We start from the raw sequence: 11284 nt of genomic DNA on the forward strand, positions 1-11284 counted from the left end.
ACACACACACACACACACACACACACACACACACACACACACACACATAATAACTAAACAAACAGAAAGAATGAAAAATAAATAAATAAATAAATAAATAAATAAATAAATAAATAAATAAATAGATAAAGGTGGGTTTTCAAGGACAGGTGTAGTAGAGCCATAGAGTATGGGAAAGCCACCTGAAGAAAGCCAAGACTTCAAACCCCTTTTCAGTATGGACAATGTCAACTAGTGCCTGATTCTTCAAGTTCTTTTATTAAGATGACAAAATTTAAAAAAGAAAAGAGGAACAGCAAGCTAATGCTGATATAAGCTCCATACATTAGGAATGAGCCTGACGCTGACAGCTTGGGGTGACACTTTGTACACATGGGTGAGGCTTTCCACAGTCTTCTGAGCTATATGATCCACCTGAAGTAGCTGGTTCACCTGTGACAAAATATTGTGCTCAAGGCTCAAGTCTCTTTTCTAAAAATCTCAGCCCAACCACAAAAGAACTCTGGACCTCTTCTAGGTCAATGAGAAATCTATAAACACACAGGAATATTGCCCAATATTTGCAGTTACGCAAATACTGCAGACACAGAGGACAGACACACCGATGAGGAATCGATGAATGAAGCACAGGGTAACTGCTGACACAGAGCTAGATTCAAGCATACAGCGTGGACAGAATGATGGAGCCACAAGGGGTCTGAAAGCTTCTTAGCTCCATTTGCCTCATCCCGCCATTGAGCCTAGCTCTGTAACTCCCCATAACCCAGTCCCCTAAAGGAGAATTTCATCTGTTCTCAAGAGTTACAGAGTCTTTCCCCTCCCCTCCTCCCTCTTACCATGATGTCTGAGTTACCTCAAACTGCAGAGATATTCTAGCTGAATAACAATAATTCCTACCAAACAATAGGGCAGTCCTTCCCCATCAGCCCAGACATACCTTTTTAGGACACAATTCACACCCTAGAGAGAAGAGAGAAAACACAGTTAATGACATGTTCTTTCAAATCCTGATCACACTCTCACTGGCCACAGAGACAAAGTTAAAGGAGAATCACGTCAATCACTCTCAGTCCTCTGAGACATGATATAAAGATGTATGACTCTTTATTTGACCCCTAAATAAGTTAACAGACTATTTTTTCTGACTCACCCTTCCAGTCATTGGAGACAATGATGAAGAAACTGTAGTTTGAAAGCCTACATGAGTTTTACTGTGCACACAGTTACACACATAAACACACGACTGTTCTCATGCTATATGTTACTTTTCCATTAGCTTACTTCTACTCAAATGTATGAGAAGATGATTTCCAAATCATTTTAGTCATTTAAGCACTATTTAATACATTAGTAATGAGGAAGCCGAAAGGACCAAGAAGGTTAGGATGTCTGACATTAAAACCAACTAACCAGATCTCTCCCACCCCAGCCCTTCATCATTCCTTCTTCTTTCTCTCTCTCTCTGTAATTGACCTGGCAAGAAAGAAGTTACTGTAAAGAGATATCTGAGACTCTCAATTTGACTATCAAACTGTCAAAAGAATGACCCAAAAGAAATAATAATTTCTCCATGATCTCAGAGCAGAGAAGACAAACAGCTCTAGCCAGAGGAAGAGCTGGTCTCTGCAAAGGATTTCACACAGTTTTAATTACTTGTCAGAACCTTAGAGCATGACATCGTAACCCAGATCATGATGGAGAATGAAGGACAGGTCCACCTTGGGCTGGAACCCAGATCATGATGGAGAATGAAGGACAGGCCCACACCTTGGGCTGGACTACTCATTTGTGCATATTCTTGGCTCTAGGTCTAAACTTTGGTCTAACTTTGGGAACCTGAAGAGGGACAGAAAAAGGTTTTTATTTTATTTATTTTTTTAATTGCTTTATCATTCTTCCAGTTGTGGCCACATTTAAGAGATCTAATTTTTCTGCTTTGCAATATTAATTTGTCTCTTTTATATGGGCTTATTGAGGACAGATATCAAGACTGGACTCACCAGGAACACTTTGATATGCTAAATAGGAACCTCAGTTAGGCATTTTTCTTGACTTAGAGACCTAAGGCTGTGCAAGAATTCTTCAATGTTTGGGTTTTGTTGAATCATTATCATAGTAGAAAAAAATAGAGAATCAGCCAGAGAAATCAACACATGAATGGATAAAAATGATATAATACACACACACACACACACACACACACACACACACACACACACACACACACATATAATTACTAAGCATTTAAATGTTCTGGACACAGTGGTGCACACCTGTAATCCCAGCGCTTTTGGAGGCAGAGGCTGGTGGATCTCTGTGAGTCTGGGGCCACCGGGACAGCCAAAGTTATAAAGAGAAACCTTGTCTCAAAAAAGCAAAACCAAACCAAACAAAAATAAAACAAAGCAAAACAAACAAACAAACAAACAAACAAACAAAAAACAGTTAAAAGCACAATACATTGTCATTTGTGGTAACTTGCCTGATCTTAGAGAATTTTTATTATACTAAACCAACTGGGACCAGAAAAGAAAAACCACTAAATGATATTATTTAAGTAATGATATGTTGTTGTATATTTGACCACACTGTGAACCCTGAGATTGTGTTGTTTACTGGAAAAACCTGTTTCTAGTTGTGGTTTGGCTCAGTCCTAGCACACACATTTAATCCAAGTCCAAGAGTTTTCTGCTTAAATTAAATAAATCAACCTCAGAAGTCAGAGCAAACAACCAGCTGACAGGGAGTGAACATAGGAAAACACCACAAAGAGCAAGAGGAGTCAGGAGATAAAGAGAAGTAACAGAGGGACATTCAATCTGAGGTGTTTTGTGAGCTGGTGTGAGGACACTTCCTCCTTTGGGGATGTCAGCTGAAGAAGAGTGGGCTGGGTGTTTTTTCTGCCTCTCTGAGCTAGCAGGCTTTCACCCCCCATTTGTTTCTTGAGTCTTTACTGGTAAAATCAAATCTCTGATAGTTTGTTAAAAGCAACAAAGATTAGAACTGTAGTTATCAGGGGCTGGACGAAGAGAAAATAGGTAGATTTATTAGTCAAGACATAAAATTTCAGAATTGTAAAGTGGTGGCTGTAATTAGTATCTTGTGAACTATTTCATTTTAGATAGATGCATAATTCTAAATGAATATTTTCAATTACAATTAAATTAACTCAATGGAAATGTCAAAATTAAAGTAGTATGGAGAAACCCTAGAAACACCAAGGCCTACAAGATTGACAATTCAGCTAAAAGAAACAAATCCCTACAGAGATTTTCAACACCAGGAGATGACTGTGCTATACATTATTTTAGAATGTGACAGAGATAAATTACACTACCAGCTTTATACCCCTATAGATAAGGAAGTCACCTTCCACATCAGCCACTGGGAGACAGAGGCGGGGAAAACTCTGGAAGTTCCTGGATGGTAACCGGCCACCAGCCTTCACCGCCAACTCAGTGGAGTTAGGGGCAGTGGAGGTCAAAGTCTCCAATCATCAGAGAGAGAAACGATCTCTGCTCACTTCAGTCCTGGAGACGTGGCTAACCTGACAGCTGACATGCAGTTCACACATGCTCAGCATTACCACCCATGACCCAAGTTCTGCTGATCTTCCTTCCAAGGCTCAGCTTCTGCACTGCACTTGGTAAGCTAATAAAATGCAATTTCCCTTCGATATTTATGCACACAGTGATTCCCCCAGTCTCTGTACCTGATTCAGGAAAGGGGTCAGGAAGAGCCCCACTATCATCACCAGGAAGGTCACAGCAGCAGGGAGGGAGGTCAAGGGCTTCCATGTCTCCTGACTCTCAGACACTGGGACCTCCTGCAGTCTTACCTGCAGCATTTCCATGGTTGAGCTCTCCAAATGATGTTCCACATCTGAGATGCAGTCTCTCACTGAGTCCCTCTGCCTGAAGAGCTCATTTTCAGACTTCTCCAGCCTTTGCAAAATACCTTCCTTTTCTTTCATCAGCTTCTGCAGCTCTTCATTCTCCTTGGAGGCCAGGACAACTCTCAGTGCTTCAAATTCCACCTGAACACTGTCTACATCACTCTGTATTTGATCCTTCAGGGTTAAGAAAAGGGAGAGGGATTCAGTTCAAATGGGACTGTGATAAGGAAAAAAAACCACTTTTCTAGTTGGGGAGTTTTCACAGGGAATTGAGCATGGGAAAGAAAGGGAATCTTATAGGAGTGTCTGTATCCTCTTAATGTCTATTTAGGACATTCCAAAACAAAAATCGTAGGTCACCTTCACCAAGGTCACCTGAGCCAAAGCAGGATGCCTGGGTGTGGCTCAGTTTTTCCACAGATGCCCGAGACACTTGTTCCTGCCTTCAATACTCCGCATTCCACCAATGAACCCCCCTGAGAGAAGCGAAACCCCAAGAATAGAACTGTGCCCCGTTCTCTGGCATCTTCCCCAACACATAGTTTCAGAAGGCCCCCTAGGAGTAAGACCTGGGAGCCATTCTCACCACGTCCCCATGGTGTCAGCTCCTCACATAGCCAGGCTCAGCTGTGATGCACTCACTCTGCAGCTCTAGCTCCTACTCCAAGGGAACCCAGAGGGAGGACCAATCAAGGCCTCTTGGCTCCTCAGATACCAGGGAATAAAGAGCCAGGGGCTTCTTGCCCAGGTCCTTCCCAGGCATCAGGCTAACTTCCTTAGGGATGGTCCCCACTTGCCTCCCAGTAAGTTCTCTCCTGTTGGAGGTCATCTTGCCATTCATCACATGTTTTTTCTTTCGCCTTCAGTGTCTGCAGAGCTGCCTGCAGCTTCCCCTGTGAAGAAGGAATTGCAGCAGAGTCAAGCTGTGTGTTTAGTAGGACTGCTATTCCTAAGCAAAGGCCAAGAAGCCCTTTTGGAAAGACAGGAAGCCTGAGAGTGCTCTCTTTAAAAGATTGGCACCAATATTTCTGTACATAAGGTATGTAAATCCTAAGTCTATGGTTTAATCAATTGTGTTTATACACATACAACTTCCACACAAAGACACAGAAATCTCTCTCTCCTTTTTTTATATAAGAAGCTATCTATTTTTTAAACATTTATTTATTATTTACAGTGTTCTACCTGAATGTGTGCATGCCCACCAGAAGAGGGCACTAGATCTCACTATGGATGGTTATGAGCCACCATGTGGTTGCTGGGAATTAAACTCAGGACCTTTGGAAGAACAGCCAGTGCTCTTAAGCTGTTAGCCATCTCTTCAGCCCCAGAAATCTCTCTTAGTCAATCATGCTCACAAGTACAAATGTGTTACTGATTCCAGCGTCAGAGAACTGGAAGAGTTTGGTTAGTTTTTTGATATTTCATGTTAAGTATATACAGGCATCCCATTTCCCCACAATGTCCTATTTATCCTGACACCTGCTTTTTTTTTTTTCTTACCATAGTCTTGCTTGATGCCCTGGCTACCCTGGAATGTTGTGTAGACAATTATAAACCTCACACTCAGAAATCCACTAGAAATGACTGCCAGAGTTCTGGGACTGAGACAGGTACCCAACATTGGCCACATGATCATTCTCTTTTCCTTCCTTCCTTCCTTCCTTCCTTCCTTCCTTCCTTCCTTCCTTCCTTCCTTCCTTCCTTCCTCCCTCCCTCCCTCCCTCCCTTCCTTCCTTCCTTCCTTCCTTTTTCTTTCTTTCTTGTATATTTCTATTGTAGCTAAGACTTTTAAAATTAATTTATTCATTTTACATCTTTATCTTAGCTCCATCCCTTGTCTCTTCCCAGTCCCACCCCCTAGTCCTCAGAAAGAGAGGACCCTCCTTCCTTACCAGCTGACCCCAGACTATAAAGACTCATCAGGACTGCCTACACCCTCTTCCTCTGTGATCTGGGATGGCCACCTCACCTGGGGGAAGTGATCAAAGAGCAGGCAACAGAGTTCATGTCAGAGACATGGAGGCTGAGCTGCCTATCACTATCAGCTACACCTGAGCAAGGGGCCTGGGTCCTCTCCATGCACGATGCTTGGTTGGTGCATCAGTCTTCACAGGGTCACCTGGACCCAAAATTTTTGGTTCTGTTGGTCTTCTTGTGGAGCTCCTGTCCTCTCTGGGTACTTCTATCCCCAACTCTTCCATAAAACTCCCTATTTTGTGGAGTTTTTGTTTTTTGTTTTTTTTTTTAGAGAACATCTATGGAGGGCTCCCATCCTGTTCTCTCTTTTCAACCATGGTGTCTATTCTATTTGCCGTTAGGAATGAGAATAAGTATCCTCCCTAGGGTCCTCCTTGTTACTTAGCTTCTTTGCGTCTGAGGATTGTAGTATGGTTATCCTGTATTGTATGGCTAATATCCACTTATGAGTATATACCACGCATGTTTTTCTGGGTCTGGGTTAAAAATATTTACTCAGGATGATCTTTTCCAGATCCATCCATTTGCCTGCAAATGTCGTGATATCCTTGTATTTAATGGCTGAATAGCATTCCATTGTGTAGCTGTACCACAGTTTCTTTATACATTCTTTGGTTGAGGGACATCTGGGTTGTTTTCAGTTTCTGGCTAGTAGGAATAAAGAGGCTAATTACATAGTTGAGAAAATGTCCATGTCTTAGGGTGAAGCATCTTTTGGGTATATGGCAAGGAGTGGTATAGCTAGGTCTTGAGGTAGAAATGTTCCCAATTTTCCGAGAAAGCACTAGATTGATTTCCAAAGAGGTTGCACAAGTATGCGCTCCCACCAACATTAAAGTACTGTTCCCCTGTCTCCACATCCTCAATAGCATGTGCTGTCACTTGAGTGTTTAATCTTAGCCATTCTGACCGTATAAGATGGAATTTCAGAGTTGTTTTGATTTGCATTTCCCTGTTGACTAAGGACATTGAGCATTTCTGTAAGTTCTTCTTGGACTTTAGAGAGTATTCAACAGAATTCGCTAGTTTTAGGGGACTGGAGAGATGGCTTAGCAGTTAAGAGCACTGATTGTTCTTCCATAGGACCTGGGTTCAGTTCACATTATCCACATGGTAGCTTACAATTGTCCCTAACTCCAGGATCTGACACCCTCACATACATTCAGGATAAACACCAATGCACATAAAATAAAAACAAAACAATTATTTAAAAAAAGGAATTCTCAGTGTAGCTCTGGACACCATTTTTAAATTGGATTATTTAGTTTGTTGGTGTTGGTGTTTTCGAGTTATTTCTATATTTTGGATATATATAACCTTCTGTTGAATGCAGGGTTGGTGAAGATCCTTTCCTACTCTGAAGTCTGCCGTTTAGTTCTATTGACAGTGTCCTATGCTTTGCAGAAGCTTTTCAGTTTCATGAAGTCCCATTAATTAATTGTTGATCTTAGAGCCAGAGCCTTTGGTGTTCGGTTTAGGAAGCTGTCTCCTGTGCCAGTGAGCTCAAGGCTATTCCCCACTTTCTCTTCTATTAGATTTATTGTATCTGATTTAATGTTGAGGTATTTGATCCACTTGGACTTGAGTTTTGTGCAGGGTAATAAATATGGATCTATTTGCATTTTTCTACATGTTAGACTAACACCATTTGTTGTAGATGTTTTCTTTTTTTCATTGTATACTTTTTTCTTCTTCATCAAAATCAAGTGTCCAAAAATGTGTGGGTTTATTTCTCGATCTTTGATTCTATTCCATTGATCAACCAGTCTGTTTCTATGCTAATACCATTGAGTTTTTATTACTATTGCTCTGTAGTACAACTTGAAATTAGGAATGGAGATAACTCCACAGATTCTTTTATTTTAGCTATTCTGGGTTTTTTGTTTTTCCACATCAAACTGAGAAGTGTTCTTTTGAAGTGTGTAAAGAATTGTGTTGGCCAAAATGATCCTGCACAACAACAGATCATCTGGAGGTATCACAATTCCTGATTTCAAGCTGTACTACAGAGCAATAGTAATAAAAACTGCATGATTCTGATTTAGAAACAGAATGGCGAATCAATAGAATTGAATAGAAGACCCAGAAATAAACCAACATACCTATAGATACTTGATTTTTGACAAAGAAGCCAAAATGGCAAAAAGTCAGCATCTTCAACAAGTGGTGCTGGTCTAAGTGGATGTCGACATGTAGAAAAATGCAAATAGATCCATACTTACCACCCTGCACAAAACTAAATTCTAAGTGGATCAAACATTAAAAAAAAAAAAAGCCCTCAACATAAAACCAGATACACTAAATTTGTTAGAAGAAAATGTGGGGAAGAACCTAGAACTCATTGGCACAGGAGACAACTTCCTGGGTAGAACAACAACAGCACAGGCTCTAAGATCAACAATCAATAAATGGGACCTCATGAGACTGAAAAGCTTCTGTAAAGCAAAGGACACTGTTATCAGAACAGAACAAGAGCCTACAGACTGCAATGGATCTTCACCAACCCTATCTCTGACAGAGGGCTGACATCCAGAATATATAAAGAACTAAAGAAGTTAAAAAGCAACAAATCAAGTACCCAGTTTAAAAATGAGGTACAGAGTTAAACAGAGAATTCTCTGTAGAGGAACATCGAATGGCAGAAAACACTTAAAAGAAATGCTCAATGTCCTTAGTCATCAGGGAAATGCAAATCAAAACGATCCTGAGATTTCACCTTACAGCCACTAGAATGGGTAAGATCAAAATCTCAAGTGACAACACATGCTGGAGAGGATGTTGAGAAAGGGGAACCCTCCTCCACTGCTGGTGGGAATGTAGACTTGTACAACCACTTTGGAGATCAATTTGGCGCTTTCTCAGACAATTAGGAATAGAGCTTCCTCAAGATCCAGCTATACCACTCCTAAGCATATATCCAAAAGATGCTGAAGTACACAAAAAGGACATTTGCTCAACCATGTTTGTAGCAGCTTTATTTGTAATAGCCAGAACCTGGAAACAACCCAGATGTTGCTCAGCTGAGGAACAGATACAGAACTGTGGTACTTTTACACAATGGAATACTACTCAGCAATTAAAAACAAGGAAATCATGAAATTTGTAGGCAAATGGTGGAGCCTAGAAAAGATCATCCTGAGTGAGGTATTCCAGAAGCAGAAAACACACATGGTTTATACCCACTTATAAGTGGATATTAGACATATAATATAGGATAAACATACTAAAATCTGTACACCTAAAGAAGCTAATCAAGAAGAAGGACCCTGGGTAAGATGATCAAGCCTCACTCAGAAAGGAAAATGTGATGGATATTGGAAGAAAGAGAAAACAGGGAACAGGACAGGAGCCTACCACAGAGGGACTCTGAAAGACTCTACCTAGCAGTGTATCAAAGCAGATGCTGAGACTCATAGCCAAACTTTGGGCAGTGTGCAGGGGATCTTAGGAAAGAAGGGGGCGAGAGAAAGACCTGGAGGGGTCAGGAGCTCCATAAAGAGAGTAACAGAACCAAAAAATCTGGGGCCAGGGGTCCCACAGTGGAAGGCAATGAAGCCAGTCCTGATGAGTTCTGATAAGCTAGGCTCAGAAGGAAGGGGAGGAGGACCTCCTCTATCAGTGAACTTGGAGAGGGGCATTGGAGGAGAAAAGGGAGGGAGGGTGAGATTGGAAGGGAAATAGGGAGTGGGCTACAGATGGAATACAAAGTGAATAAACTGTAATTAATGTAAAAATTAAAATAAATAATTGTGTTGGTATATTGATGAGAATTGCATTGAATCTGTAGATTGCTTTTGGTATTATGTCCATTTTTACTATGTTAATTCTACCTATCCGGGAGATCTTTCTTGTCTTCTGATATCTTCTTCAATTTCTTTCTTCAAGACTTGAAAGTTCTTCTCATCCAGGTCTTTCACTTGCTTGGTTAGAGCTACACCAAGATATTTTATGTTATTTGTGGCTACTGTTTCCCTAATTTCTTTCTAAGCCCATTTATCATTTGTATGCAGGAAGACTATGATCATTTTTAATTAATTTTGTATCCAGCCACTTTGCTGAAGATGTTTATCAGGTGTAGGAGTTCTTGGGTAGAATTTTTGGGTTCACTTATATATTCTATCATATAATCTGTCAATAGCGATACTTTGAATTCTTTCTTTCCAGTTTGTATCCCCTTGATCTCCTTTAGTTTTCTTATTGCTCAAGCTAGGACTTCAAGAAGTACACATTGAAGAGATATGGAGAGAGTGGGCAACATGGTCTTATCCCTGATTCTAACTGGATTGCTTTAACTCTCCCCATTTAACTTGATGTTGGCTATAGGTTTGCTGTACATTACCTTTATTGTGTTTAGGTGTGCACCTTGAATCCCTGACCTCTCCAAGACTTTTAACATAAGGAGTGTGTGATTTTGTTAAAGGCTGTTTCAGCATCTAAGGTGATGATCATGTACTTTTCTTTTTTCTTTCCATTTGTTTATATGGTGGATTCATTGATGGATTTTTGTATATTGAACTACCTCTGCATCCCTGGGATGAAGCCTGCCTGATCACATTAGATGATGTTTTTGATATGTTCTTGGATTCAGTTCGAAAGTATTTTTTTAAACCATTCTTTTTTAAAGTGTTTATTTGTTATTAATTTTTCTCAATATGAGTCACATCTGTCTGCACATACATCTCCGTGTCAGAAGAGGGCATCAGATACCCTTGTAGATGGTTAAAGCCACCATGCGGTTGCAGCCAGTGCTCTTGACCTCTAAGCCCTCTCCCAGCCCCAGTTTGTAAGTATTTTACTGAGTATTTTTGCATCAATGTTCATAAGGGACACTGCTCTGAGATTCTTTTTCTTGGTTGGGACTTTTTGCAGTTTAGGTATCATGGTGACTGTGGCTTCATTGAATGAGTTTGGTAATCTTCCTTCTGTTTCAATTTTGTGGGATAGTTTGAGGAGTATTGGTAATAGCTCTTCTTGGAATGTCTGATAGAATTTTGCTGCAAAACTGTCTGGCCCTGGGCTTTTTTTCATTTGGGAGACTTTTAATGACTTTTTTTTTTTTTTTAAACTTAGGGGTATACACGATTTACACTGTTTAGCTCATCTTGATTTAACTTTGGTAAGCAGAATCTATCATGAAAACTGTCCATTTCAATTAGATTTCCAATTTTGTGGAATACAGGCTCTTGAAGTACAACTTAATGATTCTTTGGATTTCCTCAGTGTTGTTGTAATGTCCCCATTTTCGTTTAAGATTTTGTTGATTTGGATATTGCCTTTATGCCTTTTAGTTAGTTTGGCTAAGGGTTGTCTATCTTGTTGATTTTCTTAAAAATCCAGCTTTTGGTTTTTCTTTCTTTCTTTCTTTCTTTCTTTCTTTCTTTCTTTCTTTCTTTCTTTCTTTCTTTCTTT

General features: G+C 40.2%; 1 protein-coding gene and 1 long non-coding RNA gene across 3 annotated transcripts in view; one reads left to right on the forward strand and one right to left on the reverse strand.

Moving 5' to 3' along the window:
* Positions 1 to 11284, forward strand: part of LOC129688755 (uncharacterized) — a 21505-nt gene that overhangs the window by 6376 nt on the left and 3845 nt on the right. For both annotated transcript variants that reach the window (XR_008721981.1, XR_008721982.1), the window contains exons 2-4: positions 3357 to 3646; positions 4762 to 4934; positions 5404 to 5508. This is a non-coding gene — a long non-coding RNA (uncharacterized LOC129688755). The remainder of the gene's footprint in view (positions 1 to 3356; positions 3647 to 4761; positions 4935 to 5403; positions 5509 to 11284) is intronic.
* The window catches only part of LOC129688754 (tripartite motif-containing protein 30A-like), a 16831-nt gene that overhangs the window by 2233 nt on the left and 3314 nt on the right, over positions 1 to 11284 (reverse strand). The window contains exons 2-4 of the mRNA XM_055623715.1: positions 4693 to 4788; positions 3839 to 4069; positions 938 to 960 (exon numbers count right to left, since the gene is read on the reverse strand). Of these exons, the coding sequence (XP_055479690.1) occupies positions 938 to 960; positions 3839 to 4069; positions 4693 to 4788 (350 nt within the window). The remainder of the gene's footprint in view (positions 1 to 937; positions 961 to 3838; positions 4070 to 4692; positions 4789 to 11284) is intronic.

This window comes from Psammomys obesus, unplaced genomic scaffold (assembly GCF_907164565.1).
Source record: "Psammomys obesus unplaced genomic scaffold, mPsaObe1.curated_primary_1811, whole genome shotgun sequence".
NCBI classification, from domain to species: domain Eukaryota; kingdom Metazoa; phylum Chordata; class Mammalia; order Rodentia; family Muridae; genus Psammomys; species Psammomys obesus.